Source organism: Mustelus asterias, chromosome 16, assembly GCF_964213995.1.
Source record: "Mustelus asterias chromosome 16, sMusAst1.hap1.1, whole genome shotgun sequence".
Classification (NCBI taxonomy): domain Eukaryota; kingdom Metazoa; phylum Chordata; class Chondrichthyes; order Carcharhiniformes; family Triakidae; genus Mustelus; species Mustelus asterias.
In genome coordinates this window covers 67,921,792-67,938,235 of record NC_135816.1, presented here as the reverse complement: position 1 = coordinate 67,938,235, position 16,444 = coordinate 67,921,792, and the positions used below count along the sequence as shown (strand labels likewise).

General features: G+C 44.7%; 1 protein-coding gene across 1 annotated transcript; it reads right to left on the bottom strand.

Moving 5' to 3' along the window:
• Window positions 1-427: 427 nt before the first annotated feature.
• syce3 (synaptonemal complex central element protein 3) lies at window positions 428-15,354 on the bottom strand. Its single transcript, XM_078231480.1, has 3 exons — window positions 15,274-15,354; window positions 10,084-10,186; window positions 428-582 (listed from the first exon to the last, which is right to left on the bottom strand). Exons 1-3 carry the CDS (start codon window positions 15,352-15,354, stop codon window positions 428-430), a joined length of 339 nt encoding a protein of 112 aa, XP_078087606.1.
• Window positions 15,355-16,444: the final 1,090 nt, after the last annotated feature.

Below are 16,444 nucleotides of genomic sequence, written 5' to 3'. Positions count from 1 at the left end.
TGGGCAGAGTAAAATAGATGCAAAATCACCATAGCTGATTTCCTCTTGCATATCCAACCATAAATTTTCACTAAAGCAGTAATCCCACTGATGGTAGTAATATTTAAGTCCAAGTGATTATTTGGAAGTTGTCCCATTCATAGTTTAAGTACACTTAAAATGGCCTTTTCAAAGCAATACAGAAACAAATAAATAAATGTTAGTAAAACTGTGTTTTAATATCAATAAAATAAATTTTAAGTGTAGGCACAATACACACAGTTGATAATATGCTGCTACTCAAGTATTAAAGCAACTGGCAGCTTCAATAGGTAGAGTAAGACTGGATACACTGAACAAGTAAGAGACATAGGTGAATCAAAAATTACGACTATACAACATAAAATTGCAAGTATCACAATTATTCTTGGTATCAAACAGTTTCTGACTAATTTTCATTGGGTTTGGTTAGCATTTCATTGTAGTCCTTTGCCAGTGACTCTTTGCAGCTCAGGTATGCTTCATTCAATCGTATCATTGATTCCACAACAGAGGGGTCTGTACGTAGGGTAACCATGTCATAGGTCATACAAGTTGCTTGCACTGGAAAATGTTAACAAATAATTTAATTAGAAAACGATGAAAAGGGAACCCTCGCCTAATAATGCAGCTTCCTTAACTTCGGCAAACTAAATGATAATTACTGTTGCACAATTCAGAGTAATGTTTACAATCTTCATTTTCTTGAGCATAATTTAAAAAAGTCAAAAGCCATTGGTTTTCTGAGCACTGATTTATCTGTGCAAATATTTCCTCACTTTAATTATTTTTCTTCCTCTTCAGATCCTTATGCCACACACCATTATCTGCACAATAAGCATATTTTCAAGATTGCACAAGAGTAAAACAAATTGCCTATTCTTATGTTGATGATCAGGGAAGTAATTTGGTTAAGTGCCAAACTTGGTGCTAAAAATTCTTGGATGTGGATCAAGATAGGATTTATCAGCCTGTTCATTTTGCAATGTGGTAACAAGTTCTGGCATTTAGCAAAGACCTCTGGAGAGGCCTTTGGATGTTGGAGATGGAAACGGAATTCATTTTGCTTTGATGCCACTATAGATGATAGCAGAAATGAAAGTAAAGACACCGTTATTTGAAGTACTCCAGTATCTAAGCTAGTCTTGAAGCACGTGTCTTATATGCAGGAAATCTTCAAGGAATTTTGGTATATTTTAGCAATAAAAGTTCCAAACTACCTGTTTACATTTAAATCAAGGGAGTGGGATAGCTTGATCTTGGTTTCAGGTAAAGCTCGGCACAACATCGTGGGCCGAAGGGCCTGTTCTGTGCTGTACTGTTCTATCTATCTACAACAGAATTTCAACTGCTGTCTGTCCATATTTCATGATATTCTCTTTACCAAGGCTGAGAGAGTGAAATTTAGCATTGGTGACAGGGATCCCACACACCAGTTGCATATTAGATGGGAATCCCATGTCACTTCGCCCCACAAAGCTGGGAGCTAATATGAGATGTGGACTATGTGGACTACCATAGAAACCCCACAGTACAGAAAGAGGCCATTCGGCCCATCGAGTCTGCACCGACCACAATCCCACCCAGGCCCTACCCCTATATCCCTACATATTTTACCCGCTAATCCCTCTAATCTATGCATCCCAGGACACTAAGGGGCAATTTTAGCATGTCCAATCAACCTAACCTGCACATCTTTGGACTGTGGGAGGAAACCGGAGCACCCGGAGGAAACCCACGCAGACACGAGGAGAATGTGCAAACTCCACACAGACAGTGACCCAAGCCGGGAATCGAACCCAGGTCCCTGGAGCTGTGAAGCAGCAGTGCTAACCACTGTGCTACTGTGCCGCCCATGTGGACATCACGGGCCTCCTAGGCAATTAAGCGCCTAATAGGTGGAAATTACACCCTGAGAGCTGCTGGCCAAAGCTCTCTAGTATCGGCAGCGTCACTGGGAGCACTACATTCAAGTCCACCTTAAGGATTGCCAAATAGAAGTTGGTGTAGGTGGGATGGTGATTGCAGTGAGGGGGTTGCCTGCGTGGAGGATTATAATAGTACACAGGGGGTGAGATCCATTAGGCTCCCCACTTCTCAATTTTGGGTTCTTTGATCAGACAGAGTGCATGAGAAAGAGGAAATTGGACAGGGTTACTTTGCATCTTCCTGCATGGTGAGTTTCCCACCCATGCTGATTGAATACAAGCACCGATGGGATGAAGCTCTTAAGTGGCTACTCATTTGGCCTCCAAGCGGGAAGGCAGCCCTCCACCCTTCCTGCCCAAAGCTTGATCAGGGAGAGGCAGAAAGGTGGTGCCCTACCACCTGATCAACAGCTCCACCCATTTCTGAACTTGCCACTGGCAGGGGAGGGGTGGGGGTTGCATTACATTGTACCCATAACCTGGATTTTGCTACAAACAAATGGTTGTTCACTACTTGAACTAAGAGGGTTTTTTCTAACTTTTTTTCTTTTGCAGGTACTGGAAGTAAATTCTGAGATACAATTCAACTGGAAGGGATTCCAATTCCTCAATATCCAGCTGGAATTCAGCCATACTCTGCACACAATACAGGTTAATGTCCGTTATCCTGGCTGCATTCTATGATGGTCCACTGTACCATTTGTATTTCAGCTGCAACAAGAAACCAAAGGGTGGCTACTGGTCCAGGCCTATCCAATCATGACCTGGCTCAGCATCCAAGAAGACATGGTCAGCATGCATATAATGAAAGCCATACTGTCAAATTAAATGTCATCAAGCAGACCACTGCTGCTTCTGCTGGAGAAACTCCAGCGCGTGTGTCATAATTCATTTTAATCCATTATGTCCTGCACTTTGCCATCATGAAATCATAGCACTTGTGTATAAACATAGAAACTAGAAACAGGAGTAGACCATTTGGCCCTTCAAGTTTGCTCGCCATTCATTTTGATCATGGCTGATCATCAAATTCAATATCCTGACCAACCCCTCTTCCACCCATAATCCCTTGATCCCTTTAGCCCCAAGAGCAATATCTAATTTCTTCTTGAAATCAGACATTTTGGCTTCAACTACTTTCTTTGGTACTGAATTCCACACATTCACCACCCTCTGGGTGAAGAAATTTCTCCTCACCTCAGTTACAAAAGTTTTATTCCTTGTCCTCAAACTATGACCTAGTTCTGGACTCCCCCACCACTAGGAGCATTCTTTCTGAATCTACCCTGTCTAACCCTGTTAGAACTTTATAAGTTTCTATGAGATCCCCTCTTACTCTTCTAAACTCCAGTGAATACAATCCTGACCAACATAGTCTCTTCCCATACGACAGATCTGCCATCCCAGGAATCAGCCTGGTAAACCTTCACTGTACGCACTATGTAGCAAGGACATCCTTCCTCAGATAAGGACCCCAAAACTGCACACAATATTACAGGTGTGGCCTCACCAATGCCCTATACAATTGCAGTATAAGGAGCAGCTGAGGAGGGGAAGCAACGAGGAAGGCAACTAACATATTTACTTCCTGGCCAGGCTGTCTGTGACTGGCTCATCTGACAGCAGTAACTGTGAAAATGACCCTAATTCCACATTCACCAACAGTCCCACACCTCATCATTCCTTAGGGTCCTTGTGTACATGTAAGGGACTGAGGAAAATTTGTGGGGAAGACGTTTACCAGTGTTCTTTGTCCCTTGTGGGTTTCAGTGTCCTGTTTGCTGGGCGGGTGCTGTGAACAGGATGCTGTTGGTTGAGTGATGTGGGCTGGGCCAATGGGATTGCTCTGGGGGCAGGAAGAAACAAAGGCGCCAGGAAGTGAAGCAGCTGCAGAGCTGAGGAGGGAGTGTACAGAAGAGGGACAGCCACGTTTTTTTGAAGAGAAGCTTTTCAGAGGCAGTAAAAAGTCAGTTCAAAGTGAATCTTTCTCAGGTAGAACTGCTTGGTTTTTCATGACTGCCGAGGAGGACAGCCTTCAGCGCACTGGACCTGCGTTACTACACAGATAGCTCGCGGCACCTCTGCCTCGTGTGCTTGCTCCATCATCTTCCCTCTCGTAGACCCGTCTGGACTGTGTGTGTGTCGGGGTTAAGTGAGTACTATCAGACAGGAACGGTAACAGAATGTGGTTTTCTTCAGATGTGCACCAACGGATGGGCCCCAATGTTTAAAATTCAAAGTGCTTGGTGATATTCTGAACATTTTCTCAGGTTGAAACCGTTAATTGAAAATCTTCAGTTGGGATTCTTTACTTGTTTATATCTGCTAATTATATTTGTTATTAAATTTTTTTGTTATTCCGTTTACCTTGTTGTTCCAAACCTTTTCTCATTATAAGGTTTATCTCAATAACATTTTTGGAGGCACCGCGCTAAACATACTCAAATCCTTTCCATGCAAGCCTGTACTGGCATTTATGGGTAAACAGGAAATTTAGCTAGCTCACCATCAACTGCCAGGAATTCAGGATCCTGTAAATCGAACAGTTAAATAGTAGCCCCATATAGTGATCAGCAGGGGGTTACATACACAATGCTGAAACAAACATTTTAAACCAAATTGATAAATTAAATCATTAAATCTTCCATGCAAAAGTCAACTAATCACCCTGGTTCATTCCTTTAGTGCCTTTGCTTCTCCTACTGCTCCTGTGCAGTGCTACTCTAGTGACTGCAACATGATTGGGGAATAGGTGCTGACTTTCAGGGGAGGGGATTACAGATGGTCCTGTAGGGAAGCCTCAAACAGCTCTCGTCCTTAGAAGGTCAAGATTTGGACTGCACTACAGCATGGACTGGTTGGCTGACAGCAGCAAAGGAACTGGTGGAATAGCTGTTGTAGGAGAACAAATATTGCCATCTGGAAAAAATATGGCAGGTTCCAATTCCACAGAACCACTCAGATGGGGCAACATGTTAGCAAACGTAGCAATCTGTTAAAAGAACAGATTACTGTACTCTCGCAAGAGCTTGCAAGTCTGTTTGCTCACTGACATATATACCTACGATAGCAGCAGTCTGAGCTTGTGTGGCAGCAAGCTGAGTTCATTATTTAGTCTGAGCTTTCATTGCAGCATACAAGTTGGGTAGCTTCTGCTATGTCATAACTGAAGCTGGGCCAACCACCATCACGTGTTGCATTGTGGTTGAGTCCACAATTGTGTGAGCGGAGTTGGCTATCCCAACTACATCGGAAAAATGGGTTCCAATCTCTGAAAAGTCCTTTACCAAGTTGGTGCCAGATTCATCTGAGTAGCTTGGTACTGACTGCAAGCTTTCTGAAAGGCATGCCAATGCCATCGAGCATTTTAATGTGTCTATCCATAAACCTTCTCTTGTAAACCACCCTCTCTGCAGCAGACGTTGTGTGACCTCACCCTATAGCAAGCTGGCTACTCTTGTCCCTTGCACTGGTTGAAACTGGTGCATATCTGGTGTCTCACCAAGTGCAGTTCCAGCTTCAATGCTTTCCTCTAAATTATGTGCAGTGTCAATGAGCTGGTCCTGCAATTGTGAAATTAAGTGACAGTGGCCTGAATCTTTTGGTGCCCCTGCAGGTGCCTGGCACTCTCCATGTCATGTGAAATACAGCATCACAATGTTGGGAGGGGTTCCTAATGTCATCACGCCGCATCAAAATATAACGCTGGATGAATGCGCCCAAATGTCAGCAGCCCAACCGACATCAATCAAAGAGTCAATTGAGCCTGTTATGGTGGTCATGAAGGCCAACGGGGGATCATCAATAGATCTCCCCATGAGCTTCTTGGAGTACAAGCTTCCTTATTGAGCAAGCAGAGGCTCACTCAATGAAAAGTGGTCAGCAGGGGTTTTTAAACCTGCTGCTCATCCCAGGCCGATGTGGTAGGTCCCGCGGTGTAAACTGTCTCGCTGTAGGACGCAGGCACAGCCCTTTTCTTTGGTGCACAACTAAGGGTGTTAGATGATAGTAAACTGGCATTTGGCTGAATTACTACAGAACCAGTTAAAGGGACAATGAACTGAAGTTTGAGAGGTCTGTGCATTTGCAAGTTTGGTGCATGAGAAAATGGGCATGGAGGGATCACACATCTTGCACTTTCTACATCCAGAGCAGGATTTAAGGTTCAGGAGGAATGAGGAGGTAGGAATACACATGTTATTTAAAATTCTTCCTGTTTCATTAGTGAACCATCCTACTTATTTCTTATATAAGTTAGGAGACTTATTTTCTTATACAGATTTTTACAGGCTGACGCATTCATCATAAAGATAGAACCTCTTCAATGCAGAACGTGAAAAATGGGGATTGCCATTTCAGGTAGAAGTATTCCTTCAATGAGGAGGAGAGGACAAGAAGGGAGAGTCGGCCAGCCGACAGCAGAATCATCACAGAATCTGCTAAGATGAAGCAGCACATCTTGAAACAGTTGAAGGCCAGTAAGGCTTGAAAGGGAGATGGGGCAGGAGGAGGTGCCATTACTCAACTCGAAGAGTCTACAGAATTAGACCTAGTTACCTTGAGATGACCAGGATACAGTGCAGAAGAATGACCTGCCACTCAAGGAAGACAGTCACCTTAAACTGAGATGCTAAGGCTTGAGATCGCATCCAATTATGTAGGTGGTTACCCAAAGCCACTGGCGCTGAAGGTGATTGTCAGCCTCAATTTTTACGCTTCAGGTTCCTTCCAGTGTCATAATCTGTCGCATAATGCTGCATAAAACCTGTGACAGATGCATTCTTCAGAAGGGTCAACACCTTCATTCAGTTAGGCAGAGCGTGCAAGAGGATTTGTAGATATTGCAGGTCCTATCTTTTCCAGACATGCCTGCTATCCTGCTCAGGCCCAGGAAGCCTTCAAGGGCACAGGAAGATGTGCCAGCTTTAGCTCACAGCTTTACATCTTTAAGCTCCACCATACGCATCGATTCCAGATAAAAAGGGACTTCATTACTCACCCTTGCAGAGGTTATTCACCTACCTGGCACTGCACCCAGGTCATATGTACGACCTCCTAACTATTGACTTTAGCTGTCATCTTATTTAAATCTTCTTCATCAGATGTGGAGGCCTCATCCTGCTCTCACATGGCAGCAGTATCTCCTGGTGATCATTTCACTGCCTGAATGAGTGCCTGCAGGCAGCTACTAGAAAAGCGAAAGGCTTCTTAGCTGTAGGCACTTCAAAGCCTTCTCCTATGGCCTGCACCCCGAGATGGCATTGCACTATTCCTTAGCTCTGTTTCTAATGTCTTTCAATCTTGAAGGAAAAAATTAAATTCCAGGTTCCACAGCACTCTCCCAGAATTTCACATCACTAACTTCACTTATTTCTTGTGCTTTTAAACCCATCTGCAGCTGATTCAATTGAGGTGCCTGCTCTCCACCACTCCCTCACTGTGGCAGCTGGTTTTGGGAGTGGAGTTCATCTCTGCTTCCAAGCTCAGTGATCGTGCATGCAAAAGTATTTCTTTCTTTATAGTGCTATGCCTCATATTTCACTATCTCTTTTGGAAACGGCTGAAATAGCCAATGGAGAAACTAGATAAATTCCGGCAGGTTAAGAATTGGCAGGTTTTGATGCATGTTATCTTTGGCATATTACCTAAAGCTCATCTACATTTGAACTCAAAGATACACTCACTAGGTTATGGGTCGTTCAGACTCAACTGTGAGAATAGTTTAATATAGGGTAGCTAAAAATAATTAAAAATAAGGTGAGAAAATGTTACACAAATATCCTCCAGTAGTCTGGTCGAAGTTCAAAGATCAGTGAATCACTGTGGTGTGTTTCATGTTTTATAATGTTACTCTTCAACAAGGAATCTACATGAAGTAATTAGATCAAGCCACAGAGCATCGCCAACTGGATATTACGAAAGATGTGGAGATGCCGGCGTTGGACTGGGGTAAACACAGTAAGAAGTTTAACAACACCAGGTTAAAGTCCAACAGGTTTATTTGGTAGCAAAAGCCACACAAGCTTTCGGAGCTGCAAGCCCCTTCTTCAGGTGAGTGGGAATTCTGTTCACAAACAGAGCATATAAAGACACAAACTCAATTTACATGAATAATGGTTGGAATGCGAATACTTACAACTAATCAAGTCTTTAAGAAACAATACAATGTGAGTGGAGAGAGCATCAAGACAGGCTAAAAAGATGTGTATTGTCTCCAGACAAGACAGCCAGTGAAACTCTGTGGGGGTTACAAATAGTGTGACATGAACCCAATATCCCGGTTGAGGCCGTCCTCATGTGTGTGGAACTTGGCTATCAGTTTCTGCTCAGCGACTCTGCGCCGTCGTGTGTCGCGAAGGCTGCCTTGGAGAACGCTTACCCGAATATCAGAGGCCGAATGCCCGTGACCGCTGAAATGCTTACGAAAGAACCATAGGATCCAGCTGCAGTACTTCATGCCAGTCATGCCACTCTATGCAACTGCATTTATATTTCTTGAAGACATACAAATGAAATTATCTGCGTACACATCAAGTGCTACAATTTATCAAAATGTGATGTTCTCTGACTCGAGTGCCTGACAACATGTTGGTCTCCTTTCTGCATAGGTTGTGTGTGCTGCAGAATTCTCCAGACTAATTGCTATGTGATTAAAGTCAGTAGGTGGCAGTGTTAGCACTGCTGCCGCACAGCGCCAGGGACCCAGGTTCGATTCCAGGTCAGGTCACCACCTGTGTGGAGTTTCCACATTCTCCCCATGTCTGCACTGGTTTCCTCCCACAGTCCGAAAGACATGCTGGTTCGGTGCATTGGCCACGCTAAATTCTCCCTCACTGTACCCGAATAGGCCCCAGTGTGGCAACTAGGGGATGCTTCCTTCTGCTAAAAGATGACAAGAGGACAGGGAAGGAGTTTGGGGAACATAAAGAAGAAAAATTATTGATTTAAAAAGGCACTGGTTAAAGAAAGCAGAAGAATGGGTGAATGACAAAATAAATTTGTCCATGAACTGTTGTTGTTGGTGCATCTTCACATTCATACTATTTTTTTACCTTTTGGGGAGTAGTGGGGGAAGTGGTGGAAGGATTTCCTAGCTGATTAGCAGCACGTTGAACCATGCAGGACGTTCCTTCCATGGCCAATAAGCCCTGACATTGGATTCAAACCCAGAGCTTCTCTGTGACTGCATCACAAGGCCTGTCTATGAACTAATCAGCTATGAATGAGACACAGAATATTTTCCAGGAGCTTTGTAACTAAGTATAGCAATGCCATGGTATGAGTCACCACATGCACAATTGATGTATCCTCTTGTTATTGTAATACATACAGTCGTAAATTAATTTAAAATAACAAAGTATGGTTATTCTGTTGTAATTCTTAACTTTTATACTTGGTGGTGCTATTGCTAAACTCAGGACTCAAATCCATTTGCAGTTTAAACCAGTGTTTCTTTGCAGAAGTAAAGAACTTCCTCCACTTGCATATCTAAAACAAGTCACAGCCTATTAATTATTTTTAAAGCTCTGTCGTTATGTAGGAAAACACTGCAGCTAATTTGCTTACAGCAAGGTCCAGCAATCAGTAAATAAGATGATCAATTAATCTGTTTTGAGGTGTTGCTCTTGTTCAATAATGATGCTCAAGACATCAGATCACAATTTTGGAGCAACAGTGTGCAACTTTATTCAACTGAATGACACTTACAAGCAGAACAAAACTAGGAAGAAGACCAAACACAACCTACTTTCTCACCAAGAGCATGAACAGGCCAATCATGTTAATGGAATGGAATGAAAACATTTCAATGGATTTGTTTTTAAGAGTATTCAAAGCTACACACATACTATTACTGAGGCTCTGCATTTTCAAGAAGTTTACCAACTAGTATCTTGAATGCCTCCCAATTTCAGGATTGCTTCCAATGCTTTTAAACTGGGGAACTCCTTTCTTTACATTACTAACTAGAGGAGCTCTTCCTTGATGCTGTCACGCCTTGGGTCCTGAACCTCTCACTCCAACATTCCCAGAACTTTTTTCTCAAACCTGGAAAACCCATCAAAATATGCCTGTGGATCTCCACTATGTTTCTTGCAAAATATTCTAAAATCTAATCATAGGCAGTAACAAACTGCACCTGACAATATCTCCAACTCATTTAACTTTTCTTCCAATTCAACACGTGTATCTTGAAGAAATTTTATGGTGTCTTCATGACTGCATGGTATACCTTCTGCCATCTACAAAAAAATTGAAAGCACATAATTTTCAGAAATAATTTAACAAGATTTTACATTACATGAAACAATTTACCTGTGGTAAAGCAATGATGGACTACTGTGATTTGCTTTTCAAGGGAATTGCAATAACTCTGATGGGTATTATTTCAGTTCTGAAAAATTTCATTGTACGCAATTTCATGTGACCTCTAAATTATTGTCAAAGGTAAGAAAACATAAATAAAAACATAGGCCACTAAGTTTTTCTCACTATAATAACTCTCCCAGCAAATATTTCTGGGCCTCCTAATATAATGATGGAAACATAGCATACTAAAGTGTATCAGCTGATGCCTGCTGTCAAAAGCAGAAGCAAACAATGCACCCAATACACTGGGTGCACCGCAATGTAGTCAGCTCGTGGAGAGGCACTGGAAGTATATGGACAAACTATATAGAAGAGCTATTAAAACCCCAAAATAAATTTATATTATGGGGCCTTTTCAAAAAGTGACTGGAGCACCCGAGAAGCACTTACTTTGAAATGGGCATACAGTGGAAAACCTCAATTAAAATCTCTCCTGCCCAGTGGCCTCTCTCACAGTTAATCATCCCTCTAATCTGGGAAATCCTTTGGGCAATCTTTTCAACAGGCTGAAGCTAAATAAGATGTATTCCTGGTTTCTAAAATTACATTGGTTAGTCGGACAAACGGTTTCTTTGCACTCTTTCCAAGTGATGAGACTTCCTTTATCTAAGCAAAAATTAATATGCTTTATCAACTCCATTTATCACAGAACTGCTTGATTTCTATTAAAATTCACACCTGAAAATAATTTCTTCAAACATTCACAAGTTGAATATCTTCATTTGCTTGAAGGATTATTCTATTCGTCACTACTCTCTGGCAATTGCTCTTCCCTCCCAGTACATCCGGTCAGCTTGGAAATAGCAACTCCTTCCCAGTTGATTTTTTTTACTCTTTTGAAAGCTGTTTGTAATAGGCTTTGGCTCTGACAAAATAAGCAGTGGCTTTCAGGCTTGAATCGACCAGTGTATATTATAATGTATTTGCAATTAGTTAGAGAGCTGAACGCTGCTATTTCCATCCTCTCTGCATTGTTCCACCTAGCCGGTATGATGTCACACCGGCGTGAAACACTACTGGTTTTTAAAAACAAAAAAGTCATAATGACCATGTCAAGGCGCACAGGTAAGTTGGTGAGGGACATCCTGGCACTGTTGTAGTGTATTGGGGGTGGATAATGCATGGGAGGGGGTTTCCCCGATGCCTATGAGGGAGCTCTATCAGGCCCTGCACTGACAGGGTGATGCCACTAACCATGCTCCTCAATTTTCTGTGCACCAAGTGCCAGGAAATTTGGAGTGAAAACTTAGTTGTGCACCAGGAGAGATACATATTGGTTTTCAGTCAAGTTTTAAAGTTTACATTACCGCATTACTGTGATAATCTCCTAGCCGCCATACTCCAGCGCTTGTTCGGGTACACTGAAGGCGAATTTAGCATGGCCAATGCACCTAACCAGCACATCTTTCGGACTGTGGGAGGAAACCCATGCAGACACGGGAAGAACGTGCAGATTCCACACAGATAGTGACCCAAGCCGGAAGTCGAACCTGGGTCCCTGGCGCTGTGAGGCAGCAGTGCTCACCACTGTGCCACCATGTCACCCACAGAGCCTGACCTGAAAATTCCACCCATTGTTTCTAACATGTTGATCATTTCCTTCCTCACAACTTTGACCAGCGTGAAATTCAAAAATTTTATTTGAAGATATTTTTGAACAATCATTCAGCGAGGTTCATTAATCCATCTAGTTTAACTTTACACATAAAAATATAGACTGCAATATGTATCCCGCTGTATTAATATTGCCAGATAGTACTCAAGCTGTCGCTGCCTTATCCCGTCAACGGTCAATGTATAAAAGGAGCTGCCTCATTAACTGTAGCAGGGCTATGAAGGACAGCTGTGTGGTATCATATCAATGCATACATTTTCCATATATTGTACTGTGATCCAGCAAATCAGGTACTCCTGGCTAGTGGCAATTTATTTTATTTTTGTGAGCTCAATTTCATTGTTTGTGTTCAATTACAATCTTATCTCCATGTTCACTTCAGCATAATTTTAGAATGTCACGTCAGGGGCAATTCTGAACGAAACATTAACTTGTATGCAGTGTGTACATAATGGTTAAAGCATAAACTGTAATGGTAGGGATGACAGCAAAAGTACAGATTTCTCTATGTAACATATAAAAATTAATGAGCAATTCAGGAAAAATACTTCTACTTACCTATGGTCAGTGTATCAGCAGTGAAGGAAATTTACATGCTATTTCGACAGCTTCAAAGTATCAGTAAAACAAGCTGCTGATTCAAACAGTAGTCAAAATTCTCAAAGACCGATTGACTGGTTCAGCCGAGACTGCAGTATTGCTATAACGCCAACACCCACAGCATCATTAGGGCACATGAAGTTGAACAATATAGAAAATGCTGGAAAAACTCACAGATCTGACAGCATCTATGCAGAGAGAATAAGGCTAGCGGGCAGGATTTTCCAGCCACGAGAGCCCGAAGGCCAGAAATCCCCGCTCGAGGTCAACAGACCTTTACATGGTCCGCCGAGTTTTCTGCCTTGCCTGCTACGATTCCAGCGGTGGACAGGGCGGGAAATTTACAGCCAACGTTTCAAGGCTGGGTGACCTTTGTTTCGAACGACGTTCTCTCATAGCCTTAATATTAGTTACCGAAGTTCTGCAAAATGTTTTATTGCAGCAGTATTTTTTTCATTCTTTCACGAGATGTAGATTTCGTTGGCTGGGTCAACATTTAATGCCCATTCCTAATTGCCATTGAGAAGGTGATGGTGAGCCACCTTCCCTTCTTGATCGGCTGCAGTTCATGTAGTGTAGGTACACCCACAGTGCTGTTATGGATTTTAACCTTGCTCTGTGACAGAATAATATATTTCCAAGTCAGGATTGTCTGTGGCTTGGAGGGGAACTTGCAGGAGGTAGTATTTCCATGCATATGCCTTCTAGGTGGTAGCAGCTGCAGGTTTTGAAGGTGCTGTTGAAGGAACTTCGGCGAACTGCTGCTTGCAACTTGTAGATGGTTAACACTGCTGACACTATGGGCCCTATTTTACCATTGCTTTTTCCTTGATTTCGGGCGTGAAAACGTGGTAAAGTCGGGTGAGAGGCCATTAACGCGATCCGCACCCGCGCAGATTGCCACTTTAGCGAAACCCAGGAATGGCGGCGATCCGCTTCGTGCCCAAAACGGGCGCAACGGTGATTTAAATGCATTTGCATGCACTTAAATTGAATGAATGAACTGCCCGCCCAACTTTATCAGCATTTCCCCCTTTACCACCGCATTTGCCAATCCAGAATCGCGCCGTAATGGACCTGCTAAATAAAAGTCTGAATCGGGCGCTCCAGCTGCTGAAGAGCGCGTTCAGAGCTTCCAACGGCTCTCTGACTCAGATCAGTGGTGGTGGGAAGGAGGGAGGCGGGTCAGATCATTCTCTGGTTGGGGGGGGTGGGGAAGTGAGGCCAGATTGTTGTCTGGTGGGGGGGGGGGGGGGGGGGAAGGAGGAGGCGGGTCTGATGTAACTCTGGGGAGGGGGGGGGGGGGGGGTGGGAGCCGGCCATTGTCTAGCGGGGAGGGAGGAGGAGGCGGGTCAGATGTTTCTCTGGAGCAGGGGGATGGTGGGGAGTGAGGCCAGACCATTCTCTGGGGGGGGGGGGGGATGAGTGAGGCCAGATCGTTTTCGGGGGGGAGGGGGCAGGGGGGAGTGAGGCCAGATCATTGTCTGTGGCACAAGAGGAGAGAGGTGGGTAAAATGGATCTCTGGTGGGGGGGCGCAGATAGATCTCTGGCGGGGGAGGCAGGGGGTGTCCGCTGCCACTCTGCAGGTGATCGGTGGGGGGGAGGGGGCAGGGGTCGCGATCGGTCTGGGTAGCGGGCGGGGGGGGGGGGGGATAAGGGTGACAGTGATGTGTGTGGGTAGTGGGGGAGGGGTGGATAAAGGGGACAGTGATGTGTGTGGGTAGTGGGAGGTAGATCAGGGGGACAGCGATGTGCGTGGGTTGTGGGGGGTTGGATAAGGGGGACAGTGATGTGTGTGGGCAGTGGGGGGGATGGATAAGGGGGACAGTGATGTGTGTGGGTGGTGGGGGGGTGGATAAGGGGGACAGTGATGTGTGTGGGTAGTGGGGGGTGGATAAGGGGGACAGCGATGTGTGTGGGTAGTGGGGGGTTGGATAAGGGGGACAGTGATGTGTGTGGGCAGTGGGGGGGGTGGATAAGGGGGACAGTGATGTGTGTGGGTAGTGGGGGAGGGGTGGATAAGGGGGACAGTGATGTGTGTGGGTAGTGGGGGGTGGATAAGGGAGACAGTGATGTGTGTGGGAAATGGGGGGGTGGATAAGGGGGACAGTGATGTGTGTGGGTAATGGAGGGGTGGATAAGGGGTACAGTCATGTGTGTGGGTAGTGGGGGGGTGGATAAGGGGGACAGTGATGTGTGTGGGTAGTGGGGGGTGGATAAGGGGAACAGTGATGTGTGTGGGTAGTGGGAGGATGGATAAGGGGGACAGTGATGTGTGTGGGTAGTGGGGGGATGGATAAAGGGGACAGTGATGTGTGTTGGTGGTGGGGGGGTGGATAAGGTGGACAGTGATGTGTGTGGGTAGTGGGGGATGGATAAGGGGGACAGTGATGTGTGTAGGTAGTGGGGGGGGGGTGGATAAGGGGAACAGTGATGTGTGTGGTTAGTGGGGGGGTGGATAAGGGGGACAGCGACGTGTGTGGGTAGTGGGGCGGGTGGATAAGGGGGACAGTGATGTGTGTGGGTAGTTGGGGGGGGGGGGTGGATAAGGGGAACAGTGATGTGTGTGGTTAGTGGGGGGGGTGGATAAGGGGGACAGCGATGTGTGTGGGTAGTGGGGCGGGTGGATAAGGGGGACAGTGATGTGTGTGGGTAGTTGGGGGGGGTGGATAAGGGGGACAATGATGTGTGTGGGTAGTGGGGTGGGATGGATAAGGGGGACAGTGATGTGTGTGTGTGTGCACCATCGCTCCCGATTTTCGCTCCTGAGCCGCTTTCTCCGCTTTCTGCAGCTCGGGAGCGATCTGACACAGGTGCATCTGCATTACGCACAGATTCGGCACTTAGTATGAAAATGGTAAAATCAGGCCCTATGAGTCGGTGATGCCGGAAGTGGATGTTGAAGGTGGTGGAAGGGTTGTCAATCAAACGACTGCTTTGCCTTGATGGTGTCAAACTTCTTCAATGTTGCAGCTGTACTCATCCACGCAAGTGGATAATCTTGCATTATAGTTGAAAGGTTGTTTGGTGTCTCACTAAGAGGGCTGGAGGCTTATATGGTTCAATATAAACCATTTTTGATAATCCATAACTATGTACATATTCAATGTACTGCCATGTATAGGTGCTGTCTCCAGACTAACTCCTTCCAGTTCCTACTACACACTGTCTACTATAATGTACTTCTCTATATCATAGGTTAGGTGGATTGGCCAAGCTAAACTGCCCCTTAGTGTCCCATGTCCCAAGATGTGTAGGTTAGGGGGATTAGCGGGATAAATACTTGGGGTTACGGGGAACAGCTCTGATTTCCTCTTGGTGTCGGGGATTATATGGGGTTACAAGGATAGGACTTGGGTGGGATTGTTGTCAGTGCAGACACAATGAGCTGAATGGCCTCCTTCTGCACTGTAGGGATTCTATAATTCTATGATCATATTGTGGATGGTATTGATCACTAGTAACACATTAACCCTTCCTCTGCCGAACGCCCTTCCACTGCAACCCCCAACCGCAACCCCCCCCCACCCCCCCGCCAAGTCCTTACCCAAATACACTTACAAAACAAACTTTATGTTACTTGCTTATGAATCATTTCATTCAGCTCAGCAGCCACTTTGGTGAGTTCAGCTGTCTTTGTTACAGAGGACTGTGAAATTCTTATAGCTTAAAAACATCACCTGGGATTTCAATTCCTTTCAGATTCTTTCTTCCATTGTCACTGATTGCTCCATAGAATTTTCCAATTCACTCATAAGATCCTCAATCTGTTCCCTGGAATTTTCCCTTTCTGCTTTTGAAGAGTAGATTTGGTCTTCCATACATCTCATTGTTCTTCTTCAAGTGTTTAACTTCCTGTGAGCAACACTCCAGCATTCTCCTCAATTCTCGTTTCTCATCTTTCATCTGTGAAAG

What these genes read in the sequence shown, in the direction of transcription:
- syce3 (XM_078231480.1), bottom strand. Translation starts at nt 15,354, where the DNA reads ATGCAGATGCACCTGTGTCAGATCGCTCCCGAGCTGCAGAAAGCGGAG. An exon ending in AGCGAAAATCGGGAGCGATG is followed by an intron (nt 10,187 to 15,273) that starts GTGCACACACAC and finishes ATTTTTTTGTAG; the next exon opens with ATGGCAGAAGGTATACCATG. An exon ending in TGAGTTGGAGATATTGTCAG is followed by an intron (nt 583 to 10,083) that starts GTGCAGTTTGTT and finishes AACATTTTCCAG; the next exon opens with TGCAAGCAACTTGTATGACC.